General features: G+C 33.0%; 1 protein-coding gene and 1 pseudogene across 4 annotated transcripts; one reads left to right on the forward strand and one right to left on the reverse strand.

Moving 5' to 3' along the window:
- Nucleotides 1–1,316: 1,316 nt before the first annotated feature.
- LOC107963235 (cold shock protein 2-like) lies at nt 1,317–2,334 on the reverse strand (annotated as a pseudogene).
- Nucleotides 2,335–13,548: 11,214 nt separating this feature from the next.
- LOC107962493 (fluoride export protein 1) lies at nt 13,549–18,301 on the forward strand. 4 transcript variants are annotated; one of them, XM_016898905.2, is made up of 7 exons: nt 13,549–13,758; nt 15,463–15,832; nt 15,923–15,997; nt 16,168–16,266; nt 16,759–16,951; nt 17,081–17,505; nt 17,718–18,301. In XM_016898905.2, exons 2-7 carry the CDS (start codon nt 15,470–15,472, stop codon nt 17,934–17,936), a joined length of 1,374 nt encoding a protein of 457 aa, XP_016754394.1. In that variant the 5' UTR covers nt 13,549–13,758; nt 15,463–15,469; the 3' UTR covers nt 17,937–18,301. The 4 variants fall into 4 exon arrangements, with proteins under 4 accessions (XP_016754394.1, XP_016754391.1, XP_016754393.1 ...); XM_016898902.2 differs by lacking the exon at nt 13,549–13,758 and adding an exon at nt 14,128–14,528; XM_016898904.2 differs by lacking the exon at nt 13,549–13,758 and adding an exon at nt 14,128–14,528 and having other exon boundaries at nt 15,468–15,832.
- Nucleotides 18,302–18,484: the final 183 nt, after the last annotated feature.

Below are 18,484 nucleotides of genomic sequence, written 5' to 3' on the forward strand. Positions count from 1 at the left end.
CATAAAATGTTTTCCAAAACTGGAATTGATCATAAGTTGCTAGGATAAGATACAAGGTAGAATTTGATTGTTGCAGCTACATGCATCTAATATAAGCACAAAACTTACTTTGTGTGGTTTCAATGCAATTATGATGCCAGAAATATCATGCTAGAATGAGTTCTATAGTACACTACAAAAGATAGGGTCTTGATCTCAAAGAACATGCGTACTTCTTGCCTTTGAACCATGAAAAGATGTGCCACAACTGCAAATAGCTTGTAAGCTCAATAAGAGATACTTAAATTCCAATAAAGAACGAAGTACTAATTTCACAGCTGAATACTTTGCACTCGTATTGTTTATCATGCAAATGCGGTCAATCACGATTATTCTTCCACAACCAAATTTCTTCTGAACCATAAGAATAACATACAACAAAAAAAGAAACATGTAGCTAATTCTGCAGTTCAATTGTGCATCAAGGTTATATTCATACCTCTACGGTGATACTAAGAAGCAGTACTTACACAAGTATGAGTTGACGTTGTCTGTTCAAATTCTCAAAGTTATTCATTTCCATTATGATTAATCAACAAATGATATGTTAACTATTGCGAATGCCATAGTAATATGAAAACCAGTGCGATTATAATGGATGCCTCAAACAATCCCCTTCTAAGTTTTGATCCGCTGACACTGTTAGGGAGAAAAGATTCAGTATCATCATGCCATCTCATGGTACAGAGTAGTTACCGAATTAGATATAACAATATTTTTTTCATTTTGTTTTTCTTTTGTCCCTATGAATAAAAGGATCAATCAACAGAGGAAAAAGATGTCAGCATGGCTTGAAAATGAAAAAAAAATTAAACACTAAAAACAGAACCTTGAGATTAAGACCATATATTGAATCTTGTCAATAAGTGACATGTAATCCTAATCAATCCAACACCAACCTCTCAAATGTTATAAAGCAAGATAAGGATTATAAGGACCAACAGAAAGAGATGATTAGGTCCTCATCCTCTCTGCAAGAAAACAGATAAGTCGAGCGTCTGGATTGCTTAATCAAGGCCCTTAATGCAAACAAAGTCCAGTGAACCTCATCGAAGTCTTGAAACTGTATTTCGCTCTCAATGTACCTTTCAGTGATACGGTTTTCTAAAACAACTAAAAAACCAATTAAAAGATAAAAAACAATTCAACATCTCTTTCCAAAGACAAGACCATACTACTAACACCTGCTGATATCTCAAAGACATGATGAATTATTTTTCAAGCATCAAACCAAAAAGGGTACTAAAATAACAGAGAAATCAAAGAAGAAAACAACATAACCAAAGAAACATGCTTCAAAGAACACAATTCTTTTTCCTTTTTGTTTTTTGACTTTATATTTAAACTGCAAATGTAAAGACTATGAATCAATGTTTAACTAAAACAAGAATTGCTAAGAATAAGAGAATAATAATGATAACAATACATCATACAGAATAATAAAACTTTCTTTTACCGACGCTCAAACAAGTAGTAACAGAGGAATCTAATCGGAAAATAGTGAACTTTCCGATTTCTTCTTCTTTTGCTGATAAACCCCATTTGCATCAACGCCACAATATTCCTAGCCATAGGAATCTTCCATTTTTTTTGAATAATTTATTTAGAGCAATCCCTTGCAAGATGACCTTCTTCTCCACAATTAAAACATTGTCCTCCAGCTCGCCCTTCTCCCCGACCACTTCCACCACCGCCGCGGCCGTATCTTTTACTTCCATCATCATCTCCACGGCCACCACTGTATATCTTGCTCCCACCACCATCTTGATAACAATCCCTCGCTAAATGCCCCGTCTTCCCACAATTATAACACGCACCACCACCACCATAACCGCCTCTCCTGTAACCGCCCCTACCACCTCTACCTCTTACACTACCCCGGCGAGATCGGGAAAGAGGAGTCACATCGACGGCCTTAGCACGACCATCTTCGCCTAAATCGAGGGAGAATTAAACAGGCTGGTCATCAGAGAGGGTGCGAAAGCCTTGGGAAAGAATAGAAGTTTGATGGACGAAAAGATCATCGCCGCCGTCATCGGGGGTTATGAAACCGAAACCTCTTCGGGCACTGAACCATTTAACTGTGCCAATGGATTTCTCGGTGCTGGTGGTCTCAGCCATTGGCTTCTAGAAGATTCTAGACAATTTACCAGAAATTTCGGTTTTTTTATTATAATTTTTTGGTCAGTGGATTTTTGCCTTTCTGGACGCGCCAAGAATATTGGTGGCGGGTTTTCTTTTTCTGGGTTGTTGTGGGACCCGATTGGTAGATCGGAAGGTAGAAATGTGAGGATTGGATTGGATCTAACGGTTGAAATTTTTTGGTGGTTTATCCATTTGGTGGGTATTTGTTTGACTGGTTTATTACCTTCAGCTTAACGTCTCATTTATTGACGTGAAAAATTACGCGGCAAAAATATCAAATTGATGAACATTTTTTTAGATGAAATTATGATTTTACAACTTAAATTAAATCAAGAAAGCGAATTTCATATCATTTAAAAAATTATATTTATTTTGGATAAAATATTTTTACTGTTTTTATTTAATAGCAAAATAAATTTATATTTTTAATATGTTTATTTTTGGCTAATTATAAAAAAAATACTATTAAATTTTAGATTTTTATTATCAGGAATGAAGTTACTGTGTTGAATTCAATCTCTTACAAAAATAGGCTAAATTGGAACAAAAAACAAAGAGAAATGCTTAATTGAAAGATTGAAGATTTAAATATGACTGAATAAAGATTGAAAGGTTGAATTTTTTTTTCAAAAGTGGTTAGGTAAAGATTAAATGATTTTTAATATTGTTACAACACTGTGATTGCTTTATATTCTAGTTTAAATTTGATTTTTAAATTTTGAATTATTTAGTAATAATATTCAGGAAAAATCTAGCTAAATTTTAGCACTAAAAGTATATATAAATACCTAATAGTTACAACTAATTGAACATAGTTTGGAATTGATAAAAAAATTCCTTTATTTGTCAATCCATTCTACTTTTTACTTTCAACCCTTTTGGTTTAATTATCTTTTTAAGGCTTTTTCCCTTTTCATTTTCTATAATTCTATTTAAACCATTTATTATGATTCTTTTAATGATTAGCTAAACCTTTTTTAGTATTAGCTCGGAAATTACTCCAACAAAATAATTATGAGATTCAAACCCACTAAAAAAACTCTACTTCTCTATACTATCATTTACTGTTATTTTATTATAAGACTTTATATTTGGTGGTTTCGACGCCCATCATTAATATGTATTTTTTAAACTTAAGTTTTTTAAGCATAATAATAAATCTAGTTATTAAGGTTTGCATTTTTTGTCTGTTTGAATTTTTTAGTTAAATTTGATCTCAATTTTTTTTAAAAAAATCAAATCATTTTTAATGAAAATAATAATTAAAACATTAATTTTAATTATTTGAATTAAATTTCATTTAATTAAAAATATTAAAATAATTTGATTAATTAAATAAAAGTAATCAAGTTTACCCCCTCACATTTGATTAATTAAACACTTTTCTTTTGCTAGTAAATTTTTAAACAATTTCTCTTAATTCATTAATTTATCAAGTAAAGTGCATTCATAAAATTAAATAGTTTAGGATGAAGGTATCCTTACAAAGTCAACTATGAATATGATCTTAATACATTATAGAGGATGAAAAAATTAAAACAATAAGCTCAAAACTAAAAAATTTTGTGGTCGATAGATTAAGATAGTTGCTTCCTAAACAAGCAAACATATTTGCACACTTGTTGCTTTCTTTAAAAAATATGTTTCATTGTTGCTTGTGGAGAGCACTTGAAAAGCATTCTACAATTATACACCAAAGTAAATAAAGCATGGTTATTCATAATTGTGCTTTTAATCAAACTAATAACATTACTAGCATCAATTTCAATTTCCAATCCAGTGGTATTCATGGTTTAGAAAGCTATAACCTGTACTCAAGAGCCCACAATTCATCCTCAACACTAGAGGCTTTAGGAATGTGTCGCATTGATCCTCTAACCCAATGACCACTTCGATACTTGTTAATCCTAAGTTTTCCATTGATGAACCATCAATATTCAACTTAAAGCAATCGTGATAGGGGGCTTCCAATGAACCTATGCATAAAAAGAAATACCAATATGTTTTAGTGAGGGAGAAAGTACAACCTATTCTCTTACCTTGGCCACAACTTTAGTAATAACATTGTCAACATAAGGAATATTATTAAAAAATAGGGAATTGCGCATTAACCAAATCTACCATAAAAAGTAAAAAATAGTGTTCCATGGCAACTTAAGAGAGGTAATCCAATCATTAGAAGTAACATTAGTCATAATACAAGAAAACCAATCCAGATTTATTCTCAAAGAAAAATTTGGTGGTGGTTTAAGCTCTCCCAACCAATTTTCCACTTGCACAATCTCTAAAAATGTGTTCTATAGTTTCAACGTAGTTCTTACATAAAGGACATAAATCTTGAGCATGAGTTCCCCATTTTGGCTAAGAAATATCTGGTAGGAATAGCTTTGTGGCAACATTCATAAAAAAAAATTAGAAGAGATTTCGATTTTCCACACAATCTTCCAAACATTAGTACTAGAATTAGGCTCACAAATATTGTTAGCCACCAAGCCACAAGCATTACCTATGCTAAATGCCCCATGCTTGGAGAAATTTTAAGAAGGGAAGTCTTCTCCTTCAATTCCAAAACTCATAGGAATGCTTAAAAAGGCATCGACAATATCATGGGTTGGAGGAAGAGCATGGGTTACCACTTATTTGCTCATATTTAATCTTAAACTTCTTAATACTAAAGGCCTCTCCTCGCAATTAAGAGGCCCCTCCATAAGGCTTCTTGAAAGATATAACTCAACTAATTATTAAACAAAAAATTGATGTTTCTCCCATTGTGCTTTCTCCACTTAATACCTTTTCAATAAAGTTACAACTTTTCTAAGAGAGCTCCAAACAATGGAGGCAGGTCTTTCGCAATCTTAAGGTTTCTTATTATCCATAATAGGCTCGTAATTCCTCTTTTTCATTCATAATTCTCTAACCAAGCTTAATGAGAAGGGCTTGATTTCAAGCTTTTGTAATTTTCACACCAAGACCTCTACATTTTAGGCTTAGTAATGGCCTTCCACTTCATATGATGATTATTTTTGTGATTATCATCCCCATCCTACATAAAATCATAGTTAATACGATCAAGGTCTTTGTAAACACTTGAAGGAACCAAAACACGTTGCATGAAGTAGGTAGGAGTAGTCGAAGTGATGGATAGATCAAAGTAGAGTGCCCCACAAGAGAAAATAAGTTACTTTTCCAGTTACTAAGCTTAGAGTGGACTTCATCAACAATGAAACCACAACCTTGTTTATAGACTCTTGAAATGGATAGGAAAAAAGCAATGTATCTACTAGTTACCAAGATCTTTCATCTTTTTAATATTAAGCTCATGAATGACCATACTTCTATGACAAGTATTAGTGTTAGGAGAGAAAAATACTTTTGATTTAGGGACACTGATGCTTTTAACCTTATTTTTGGCAGAACTCAATTAAAACCCTCTTAAGGCATTAACAATTTTCTTACTCGTTTTAGCAAAAAGAATAATGTCATCCTTAAAAAAAGTGAGATAGTTTAGGACTTCTCCTAAATATGCAGATGGGATTCTAGTCTTTATCCTTACCAACTTTTTCATTACTCAAAGTGAGATAGTGCATAGAAAGAATAAAAATGTAGGGCGACAAATGGTTCCTTTAATGAATGTCCCTAAAGGTGTTGAGTTTTTCAATATGTTGGCCATTAACCATCATTAACAAAGTCAAGGATAAAACACAATCCATAATAAGGGCAATCCATTTTTTTGAGAATTCAAAGTATGTAAGCACTTTGCAGATAAAACCCCACTCAAGCTTGTCATAAGCCTTTTCCATGTCCAATTTAATAACCATCAACCCCACACAACCTCTCATTTTCTTAAAAGAATGGATAAATTCTTGGAAAATAAATGCATTTTTTATTATCTATCCCCCATGTACAAAACTGTTCTGGAAAAAAGAAGATAACCTTTTTGTAACAGCCCGTTTTTTAGTGGTGTCATAAATGGTGGTTTTAGAACCCCATTCGATGATTGAGTCAGTAAATATTATCATTTAATATTTACGAGTCTATATTGGTGTTATATTTATTTTTGGCCTGACAATTTTGTTGAACGATTAGTAATTATGGTATAAGGATTAAATCGTAAAAACTATAAAAGTTAGACGCTATTGATTTTTATTGGTTAAAAAAGACTTGAATGGTAATTATTCAAGGATTAAGTGGAAAATAACCACTTTTTAAAAGCCATGGATGGTTAGTGGGAATTTTTATGTTTAATTGTTATCTAAATTAATGTTAATTTGGATTAAAATATATTAAAACATAATAGCATAAAAGAAAAGTGGCCATCATCATCTTTCTTTCATTCTCTTCATTGTTTCTCCATTTTTAAGAAGCTAAGAAATTTAACCAAGCTTCTTCCTTTGCATGTAAGTCCATATTGAGCTCCCTTTTTTTTTTGTAAATTTTATGTTTTTGAGTCGTTGTAGCTTGATTTAGCTAGCCCAAAAATTAAATTGTGAGACTGTTAAATTTTTATAATTTTTTCATTGATTATTTTTTAAGCTTTCGGTGTTAATATGTTAGTTTATAAGCTTAGAAATGAAAAAGGACTAATTTATAAAGTAAAAGTTGTTAGTTTTGAACATAAGGATTAAAGTGTAAAGAACTTGAATTTTATGTTAAATTTTTATAATTATAGATATAAAGGGCTGTAGAAGGATGATATTGAAATAGGATTGAAATACGAGGCTTAAATGTGAAAGATATGATAGTTTCAGTTTTAGGGACTAAATTGAATAAAATGTGAAACTTTAGGGAATTTGTAAAAAGTGAAATTAAAGTGTCATATTCATATAATAAGAGGTTATAAGGTAATTGAAATTGATAATTTGAAATGAACTACCGTATAGATCAAGATTTGAATCAACAGATAGATAATCGAGGAAAAAAATTGCAGATTAGTCCCTAACACTTCAATTATCGTTGATTGTACCTGGTAAGTTCATATGATATAGTTATATTCATATATGTAATGTTTGTGGTTGAATCGTGCATTTATATTATTTGAATGTACTTTAAACCGTTTACAAAATGATACAAAAAAAGTGAAAAAATGACTGAATTGTAAATAGTTGTTATGATATGTTACTTGTGTATGGATGAACGTGTGATATGATAGGATACAAATGGCATGCCAATAGGTTTATTCGTATGTTGTATACGAGATATGCATAAGAGTTGATATTGATGTACGAAAATTCACTGATTGTACCGGAATCCAACATTTGTTGTGGATTACTGAATTTGTCTCCACGGAGACCACTGTTACCGATTGTCTCTACGAAGACTTTGCTATGGTGGAGGGATGTACTGATATATGATATAAGAGCCTATGGACCTTGCATTTAGGTGCTTTGGTGTGGTGTAGTCACTCGTGTATCTGTATTTATTATAGTTCATCGGGCTAAACTGTTAATGAAAAGAGAAATGACGGAATGATGATATGAATTGAAATTGGAAATGTTTATACGAAATGCTTACTTTGTTTCATTTTCTATTTTTGTAGTTGGCATTATTGGATCACCTTAGAGCTCATACTATTCAGCTTCTGACTCAGTAGATTTTTTACCATTCCGAACTTGGTTATGTGGCATGTATATAGAAGTTGCATTGCATATGCGTCATACTTGATTTTGGATATTTACTTATTATGTATATAAATGTGTATGATGGCCAAACTTTGAATGTTGAATGGTTAAGGTAATGTTATAAGAATGGTGTAAAATTGTTCAATATGTGATGGTTGGGTGATAGCTTAATACGATGACAAATTATGGTATTCGGGATCATGAATGTGGCTTGGACTTTGAACGGCTATACTTTATATGCAAGTTGTGTTTATATGTGAGTTGTCTTTGTATGTAAGTTATGTTATATGCGAGTTATGTTTATATGCGAGTTGTCTTTATATGCAAGTTGTGTTATATGCGAACTGAGTTTATATGCAAGTTGATTTTATATGCGAGCTATGCTTATCAATGTGTAGACCTTGTAAATGCGCAAGTTGTGTTTATGTGTGAATTGATTTAATAAAGTTGTTATGTGTGAACTAACTTTGTATGGTATGTATGTGCAAGCTCTTTGTGAAGTATTTAAGTGTAAGTTGTACTATTGTAGGATCCTATAACTCAAGTTCGACGACTGGACCAGGCGAAGGGTGTTAAACTTTTCAAGTAATAAGTGGATATCTTGAACCATGATTCTGATAGTAATTTTATAGCTAATGTTGCACAGGATAATAGGTCTAACATGTTGGATCAGAGTAGTTGATTAAGACTTGGGGATAAAGGCAACCAGGGCTTAATTAATGTTATCAACTATCTTAAAAGAATAGAAAGACTCTCTTACCATGTCACAAATATTCTCTTTCCCTTGAGGCTAACATATTTAGAAGAAAAAAGGGTGGATAACATCCAACCCTGGGACATTAAAGGACTTAAAGACTAGACGACTTTGGTAATATCCACATCTATCACCTTTTTAACCAAAGACTCATGCTCTTCATTAGATAAACTAGGCCAAAGGAAAATAGTTGGTTTAATCTTCCTATCCACCATCAGCGATGAAGATTAGAACATATCCTTGAAATGATTGCTAACTATAGTGTTCAAATCCTTAGAATTAATGACCTAGTTCCTACGAGCACTTGAGAGGCCTAAAATCCTATTATAACTACGCCTCTTAATTGTAGCTAAATGAAAAAAAAGGTAATACAATCACCTTCGATAACCCAATTATCCCTGACTTAAGTATCCATAAATCTTCCTCTTCATTAAGAATGCTCTAGTAGTATTAAATGAGCGTATTTTGAAGTTTCAAAAGGAATTCACAATGCCTCAATTCAAGGGCAATTTCAAGACTCTTAAGCTTGGCCAAAATACACTTTTTCTTCTTAAAAACATTTCTAAAAGTGTTTTTGTTCCACTTTTTGAAGTAATATGTGAAAGCTTCGATAGTGGGAACTAAGTATTAATCAAGCTAGGCCTAAAACCCTTGAAGGATCTAGCGGGATTCAAGGTGATCCATTCACAACTTTTCAAAATTGAAGGGTCGATCACAATTCGTATGACCCACTTTCTCAAGGGTGGCAAGAATTGTTGGGATCTAGTGCCCTTAATGTAGTGATTACGTTTATATACTTGTAACTTTCTGAACAAGTTGGTTTAATAAAACTCCATCATTATCATTCATATATTTTATATATTGTCCTCAAACAGTTTTTGCACACAAAGCAAAATAAAATCAAATATTATTTCGTTGATTATCTAATATTTAACTAATATTGAGCGACATTACATGGTTGAATCGTAATGCGAGAAGAGAACTTGTAGTAGTAGCTTATCTAAATGCTTCCTTAATCTAATCGAAATTCAACAAGTCGATTGAAAGACTAATATGATATCTATCAAGTCCAAATGGAAAGATACATTGTCATGGGTATTAGAGCGGATAATTTCCAAAAGATAGATATATAAATGTAACTAACTGGACTAGCAGTACATCAAACATGATAGATATATAAATGTAACTAACTGGACTAGCAGTACATCAAACATGACCCAAGTAGAATAGATTATGTATTATTCACTTGTGACGTTCATAGTGTGAATTACCTCAATATTGAGTAAGTGATGACTATGTATGCGTGACTCATATACTTTGATGTATTGAAAGCTTGTGTTCAATTGGTAATAAAGCTAAAAGCTGGTACGTTGGGTATACAAGTACTTCGTTACATGAATTTACTTACAATAGTGGTTCGTTACATGAATTTACTTACAATAGTGGAATTCATAGCTCAATAAAATGGTAAATGATATCTTCTTATTAACATTACATGATAGAAAAAAAAGGAACGTGACTACAAGTCATTTGTCTTAAGGTAAATGATTTAATTACTATTTGTTAGTAATGAGCTTTTCATGAAGGAATATGTAATTGTTACTATGAGATAAAATAGGATTATATTGGGAGAACATATTTACACTAAATAGATTAAGGATATCCAATGAGAGTAACACACATATGACAAATGCCATTGGATGAACATTTAGTACAGTAACTTTTGTGATGGTATATAATGAGAGCTTATGATCTTTAGTGGAATGACTCTATGACTAAATAATATTGTAATTAATAAACGAAGAGTCAGAACTTAATTACGAATTATTTGGACCCTAATTATATATATTCAATTAGTCCCTTCGTTAGCTCAGTATAATCTTGATGGTTTGCATTACTTGATGAAATGAAAAATGTGAAACGATGAACTAGAGAAATAGATCACATGTATCACTATTCGCAGTGAATGTGTTTTCTCACTATGAACAAGAGATAACTTGCAAATTAATTTATATCTTTGAATTATTATTTAATTAATCTGAAATTAAATAATTGAATTTCGTAGTGAAAATTAAATTACTTAAGTCATTATAATTTCATAAGAATAAGATTAATTAAATTAGTTTACTCATAGATTCTAGTAAGGTAAAGTCATCATGACTTTAATAAAAACTTTAACAGAATTAGAATTGAGTTGAGAAAATAATTTAATTAGTATAATTAATTATTTTAATTAATTAAATGAATAAATAACATTATGGGCATATGCAAATATTTATTAGGCTTGGAAAATTATACGAGTTGGTTTAAAGACCAATTAGCGCATATAATAAACTCGTTCCAGGACGAGGCTCAGTTTAAATACAAGGGGCGACAAACTCTAGTCCCAAAAAGGGGTTGCTACTGTCTCTACATATACGCTATATATGGGAGTTGATTTCCTATTAAAATATTATTATTTCATATAAGAGTTGATTCTCTATGTTGGTATTCTGTCAAAATATAAAAAATTATTTTCAAATAAATTCTATCTTTTGACAGAACTCATCTTTCAATTTTTAGCTTAAAGTTTTACATAACGTTTCCATCGATTTGTGTATAGAGCCCCACACTCTAGCAAATCAAGATTAAGAATAGTAGAGAAGATTGGGTGGTCAAAAGTCGAGAACGATTTAGTCTACCTTGTATAAAACATGGGTATGATCTAGGTAAATGGGTTTATTGCTATAAACATCACAATTGATTGGTTTCAAAAGAAATTTTTTAAAATTCCATTGTGAACTATTCCACTGTTTAAATGAATTTTTCCAACAAGAATAAGATAATGATTCTACCTAATCTTGGATAAGTGGTTTACAGTGACTTTATTGTAGAGCCGAGTGAACTGAATAGAGAATCAAAATCGAGTGAGTCTAAGATAAAGGGCAATGTTTTAAATATTTAATAAGACCCAATCAGTGAAGCCTTGAATGAGCTACAAATGATAGATGACATAGACCGGTCTCCCCAAGGAACTAGTAGATTAGTGCAAAGATCCCACCAATTGTAATGAACCGAAAGTTACGGTATCGGAAATTGAATCTTGAGTACTGTTTCCGTGAAATTTATTCATGAATATTTATTAGAAATATTTATGAATTATAGTTGAATTGTTATTTAGTGTTTAATTAAGTGAAATAGCTTGAATTTAGTTTAAAGGGCTAAATTGCATAAGGAATAAAAGTTTAATTATAGATTAAAGAAGTAAAAGGGACTAATCTAGTAATTAGACCTTAAGTGCCATGTGTGTGTTAATATTGAATAACGTGTGTAATAGTTGGTATATGTGTAATAGCTATAAGATATTTTATGTTATAGCTATTACACATGTTAGTTTTATATTTATTATAGGTTAATAATAATATAATAAGTAAAATTGATAAAATAGAAAAAGAAGATAGAAAGACTAACAGAGAGCAAACGTGAAAGAAAGAAGAAAGAAAGAAAGAAATAAAAAAGGGAAATTTTAGGATTAAGGCCCTAAAGTTTAATTGGTAAGTTGTTTTAGCTCATTTTCTTATGATTTTTATGTTAATGGATGCCTAATTCAAAGTTCTACATGTATGAGGTTAAAATGAAGAAAAATAGAGAATTTTTAGATATTAATTTAGTTGAATAAATTGAGGTTTTATGGGTTAAATTGATAGAAATTGAAGTTTCTATCTTTTTGGAAAATGGCATTGTACTTAGGATGTTTTTTGGTCATTTTGAAAGTATCTAAGTTGTTAAGTGATATTTTGGTATGTTTTGTAAATGTTACCAAAACCCTAAGTATGGTATGTTTGATATGTTAGTGAAGAGTAATAAGAGGAAGTGTTGGTAAATATTGTAGAGAGAAGAAATGAAGATGTTATAAACTTAGTTATCAACATTTTATACTAAAACAGATTTGGACAGTAGCGGTAGTCCAACTTTGAAAATATACCAAAAATAGTATAAAGTGAATTAGATAATGAATAAAATTTGTAATTGAATCTTAATGAATCTATTTTTATATGGAAGAAATAAAATAGGTAAAAGAGTTGTATTTTATGAGATATTTACGTTTTGGTGAAACAAGGTTAGAACAATTTCTGGATTCCCTGTTCTAACTTTAGAAATTCACCATAAATTGTGTATTAAGAATTAGGACTCAAAATTTATTTGTATGGATTCCTTATTGAGTCTATTTTTAATTGAAACAAATGGCATAGTCATTGGATTTCTGTACAGGAAGAAATTTGATTCGTAGTGCAAAAGGGTCAGAGTAGCCGAACCCTGAAACAGGGGGGACTTTTTCTAATAAACTGTACTAATTGGCCTGACCAAAAATTCTAGAAAAAAATTAGTAAGTAGATATATGAGTCTAGTTTCAGGAAAAATTTACGGAATTAGATTTCGAGTTTCGTAACTCGAGATATGATTTTTTTACAGACCGTGACGCAGATGGATAATTTACTACGAAAACTGTTTAAGTGCTAAGATAAGTTTTGTAATGTCTCCTGCTCAACTCCGGCGACGGTCTCGAGTAGGGGGACGTTACACCAATTTCTCACATTATATGAGAACTCCCTACATTGTTGATACCGATGAGACCGGCTTGGCCTTTCCCAGAGAAAAGAGCAACTACCTATCTAGCAATTTATTGAGCTTTATGGAATCTGAACTTTGCGAACAAGTGGATTCAGAGAATCCTTCTTACTTCTTACAATAGAGGGATAAAAACTCCATCTCCAAAGCAACGTGTTGGTAGCAATGTTAATAGAAGTATAACCAATAATAAATAAATGCAAGATTTATATGGGCTCTCTAGTGATTCAAGGAGCGCAATACCTCTTTCATAATGTGGAAATGAGGCAAGTTTGGGGGGAGACTTAAGAAAATATATCAATGGGATTTAATTGTTCTAATTCGTCTCTTTCACTCATTATTTCTATGTTGATCTCGTTTGGAATTGTTGAGGGGCCAAACATGACGACTTTGTCAAAATCGTCAAGGATATGGTGAGGCTTTACAACCTTTTTATCATGATCATCACCGAGACTAGGGAGAGAAGGGATGAGGTTCCTTCTATCATCAATCAACTCCCCTTCGACAATCAGTGATTATTGGACATAAAGGTGGACTTTGGCTCGTTTGGCTCGTATGGTGCTCAGTGGATGCTTTTCCTAGTTTAACTTAAAGGTTGTTGCTAGTTCTCATTTACTGAAATCTTATCTCCACTCCATAAATGTGGGGGTCGTCCCCTCCTTAATTTGAGGTTTAGGTGATCTCGTCATTGTTTAGATGCTTAGGGTTGAAGGGACCCCAATTCATGCGGTCCAACTTGAGGGAACCCCCCGAATCTAAAGTCTTCCTAAGCATTTTCTGATCCCAATTGGAGAATCCTTAACTCCTTTTACAACTGTTTATGTATGAAGTTTTTAACTTTGATATGATGGATTGATGTTGGACATACGTTAGATATAATATAAATTATGGACTTGAAATAGTAACACAATCTATCTGTCATCGCGTATAAACATACATGTGAATAGTACACAGTTCCATAATTAAAAAAAAAAGAGAGCAAGTCAAACTCGAACACATGGCTTAGAAACAGCACAACGCATGACATTCATTGATTCTGCTTTCTTCATCCTCTGCAACCAATCTTACCTCAGTTTTCCCTTTATTATTATTATTTTTTGATCTTCCTGAAAACCCATACCTCCATTAATACACACCATTCATTCGTTTTCAGTTTTTAACTCTTCCAAAACATTGAAAAACACCCTTTTTTCTGGTTTTTCCCTTTTCAATACTTTAATCTCTATTTTGCATCAAAACTCCATCTGTTTTTCCCCATTAGTTCTTGTTCATAACGCGTTTGTTTGCTTTGAATCCTCTCTATTAATTTTTTTTTCCAGTTGTTCGTTTCCCTGGCCGTTCTGACTTTCAATTATTAGTATTTGGTATGCCACTTCTCTCCTCTATTTTTATTCAAATTTAACATATGAGCAGTAAAGTTAACTTTTTTTTTTCTTGTTTCTTTAATTTTTTATTAGCTTTTGTTCATGCAGTTTCTTCTTTGTTTAGCTGGACTTTTTGATTTGTTGTTACGTTCTCACTTATACATATACTGTTCTTATTATTTTAGTGCAAAAGATGGAAAAAGTTTTGGCTTTTAAAGATTTCAGTTCTATAAAGATTTAATATTTTATGGAATTTCAGCTAAAACCCAATTGGATTTAAAGCTGTGTTTATTGTAGTTCTTTTCAGATGTAACTCATTTCAATTTTTTCCCCTGGTTTGTTATGTTAGTGGAGGACACATCTTTAAAACCATTGAAAAAGATGTTAGTTTATGGTTATTGAGATTGTTCCTAAATTAAATTTCAAAAGTTCCGTCTTTGTGATTACTCTTTTCTCTTAATGAAACGTGGGATCCACTTCCACTTTAATGGAGTGGTAGATTATCAGAAAAGAATCATGGGGTACATAGTTACTTTGTCTTACTCTATGTTAACCACTTTAATTATTGATTCCTTTTCTTTGGTTGTTATAAAAAAGGTTTCTTTCTTTTTAAATGGTTGCCTACATCTTTCATTTGATAAGAATTATCAAAATATAAATCTTATTAATTGTTATGTATTTGTTAAATTGCTGAGAAATGCAGTTGTCTATATGTATTTGTCTTGCAACTTGACTTTTTTGTTATGAGTATTTGCAAGAGTAATCACTTGTTGTTATATGCATGGACTTTAGTTTAACAAAGTACTTAAATCATTGATTAAAGCTGTGAGTATAACTGACTCAATCATATTATCATCAAGTGATGATTCATGTTTGCTGTTGCTTCTTTTGAGAAAGCTTTACTTATAGGATCGAAATCCGATATTTCTGGCAGGACAGATATGGATCGTGGTACTGATAACCCTGAGCCTACAAGAACCGGAGCATTTAGCCGGACGGGCAGCCTTGGCTCTTCATTAAGGAAGCGTTCCTTTAGTGTATCAAGTTCTGTGTCCTATCGTATTGATGATGACATTGGAAGTGAGGCTGTTTCGGAGGCAGGGGATATTGGTGATCGGGCTCTTCAAAGCAACAGGCACAGTGTGAGTAGTAGTTGCCGCTTATCTCTGGATCTTGCAATGGAAGGCGGGTCAGTTATTCATCCAGAAGATTTGCATAAAGTCTCTGTTGCGTCACCCGTGCCAGAGGATGTCACATCTCCCCTTCCAGTTTATCCATTAAAGGGCCCTGGGGATGAAAAACAAGTGAGCTTTACTGTGTTATTTTTTCCCCCTGTTACGCTGTTTCGCTGTAATAATAAAAGTACATTTGGTGCATCATGCTTCCACATGCAGGAAAAACAAGGACTACCTATGTCGTTGGAGTATATTTCGTGTCTTATCCATTTGGCTGTTTTCGGAATTCTCGGGGTAATTTACTTGAGCTTCCATTCTTGAGTTAATTAGTTTTGGAATTCTGACTTCTGATATATAAAACATAAGGTAGAATACTTTTTGTTGGTAAAATTGACTTCTGGTGTATAAAACATAAGGAAGGATACATTTTGTTGGTAAAAAACTGACTTCTCATAGTTTTGCAGGTTTTCACAAGATATTTGCTTGAAAAACTTTTCGGACCGAGTCTTTTAGGTGTGACCAGCAATGAGACCATTGTATACCCCAACCTTCCTTCTAATATGGTATCTTCTCTCTCTCTCTCTCTCTCTCTCTCCAACTCAAACACTGTTTGCAATGAGTAACGGTTTATGGGTGTAGGGTGCACATACTAACCGGTACAACCATGGTTGCACACAGTGGTTCGCTCTATCACAATGCCACAAGATTTGGACTTTGGTTTGTCTAATGCTAATTGAGCTGATATATTGATGATATGCTAGTCTAGGAGTGACTCTTCATTAATGTTGTTGTGAAGCTTATGCACTGGATGTGCTTCTACAAGCACTTAATCCGAACCCGTAGATTCTAGATAACCCGAGGAAGCTACATTGGTAGACAACTCTTTGCAGACTTTGGTTAGGAAAGCCTAGAGATAGATCGGATGCCTAGTGTTCAGTTTTTGCACTTCCAAATAAATTTTTATTCACTTCGGATTTCCTCTCTTCTTTGTTTCACCCCTATGAATATATTCAAAGTTTTTTTCCACTTGTGAACTTGGTTACATGTTCATACAGGTTGGCTCTTTCTTGATGGGGTGGTGGGGTGTTGTTTTCAAAGGTGACATATCTCAAGTATCTGATATTTTGGCAATTGGATTGACTACCGGATACTTGGGTAGCGTCACAACATTCAGTGGTTGGAATCAGAAAATGCTTGATCTCAGTGTAGATGGCCACTGGGTGCAAGCTATACTTGGGTTTCTCATAGGTAATGTGCTACATGATGCCTGTTTATGATTGGAAAAAGTGTTTTCTGTTTGGATATTCAGAACTAATGAACAAAATGGTACTCTCTTGGCTCAATCATCCATTAAAGTTGAAACTCTTTTTCTTGCAGGCTTGTTTCTTGTAGCTTATTCTATCATTTTTGGGATAGAGACAGCAAAGGGTTTCCGGTGGATTCTCAAAAAGCTGAATACAAGATCGGAAAAGGGAGTCCCGAGCTCTAACTGTAATTGGACACTCAACAGCTCCAGACGTCATTTGGTAGCAATGTTGATATTATTGTTAGTTCTTGGTGTTTTATTGGGCGTGAGTGGATTGCTGCTCAAGGAAGAATTTAGCAGTGGTAGCAGTGGAGCTCAGCTGTGGCTGGCTTGCTTAGTTGGACCTTTCGGAGTATGGATCAGGTGGTTCTTGGCTCGACTTAATGGACGTGGGTTAGGAAAATCTGGGATTTTGAGATGGCTTCCATTCGGGACATTGATCACCAACGTTTCTGCTGCTTGTATAATGGCTGGACTCTCCACGATTGAAAAGTCGGTAAGGGCTCACTGAATGGTTTCTGTCCGTAGTTTTTATCTTCTATTTACCAATGTATTTGTTTACACGACGCATGTGCACTAGCATAGTCTTCCACATTAGCAACTTATGGCTCTTTCTCATTATCTGCATCATATCCTCATCTGCCAAAGAGTTATATGCAGCTATGCTTTCAACATTGTGAATACCGAAACAATTCCTATGAGGTGCAGGTAAATATCAAGAACTTCGACACTGTTGCAAACGGGATACAGCTAGGATTTCTGGGTTGTTTGAGTACAGTTTCAACTTTCATTGCCGAGTTCAATGCAATGAGAGAAAGCAAGCACCCTTGGAGAGCTTACCTTTATGCTTCAACTACAATGGGGATTTCATTTGTTTTAGGGATTCTAATATTCAATGTACCTGTTTGGACAAAAGGATTTACTTAGAATCCGGGGGTTGCCGCAGGGATGGCTATGTTTTGAACCCGGGGATGTCAAAAGTTGACGAGAACACGTTGGTTTGTTCATAGAAATGAACACCTGCTGTGACAATACCTTGCTGTCCGTTAGTATTCTCCACCTAATACATTTACACGATTTGTACCAGAGAGCAAGGTATATACATCAGTTTTCTTCGTTCTTAATAAGCCACTACAATAAAATGAGTTACGAAAAGCTCCATTGCTGCCTTCAAAGCTCAAGTTCCCGGAGTCGTGTTTGTATATTTTCTCGTGTCACAATTGAAGGTGTTTTATGTTTACACTAATGAACCATGCTTCTTGAGAGAATCAAATCGACCTGGATTTACAAGAGACCTCTCTCTATCAACACATCATGTAGCAAGTGCAAGATCATTAAGGTAAAAAAGTTCGACATTGAACAAAATGATCATGGGTTTATCATACAGGTTTAGTGTTCTATGTTTTATTGACACTAACAACTTAAATATTAATTTTATTAAATTTCAACAAAAAATATAGTTCAAAAAGAATAAA

This window comes from Gossypium hirsutum, chromosome A06 (assembly GCF_007990345.1).
Source record: "Gossypium hirsutum isolate 1008001.06 chromosome A06, Gossypium_hirsutum_v2.1, whole genome shotgun sequence".
Classification (NCBI taxonomy): Eukaryota; Viridiplantae; Streptophyta; class Magnoliopsida; order Malvales; family Malvaceae; genus Gossypium; species Gossypium hirsutum.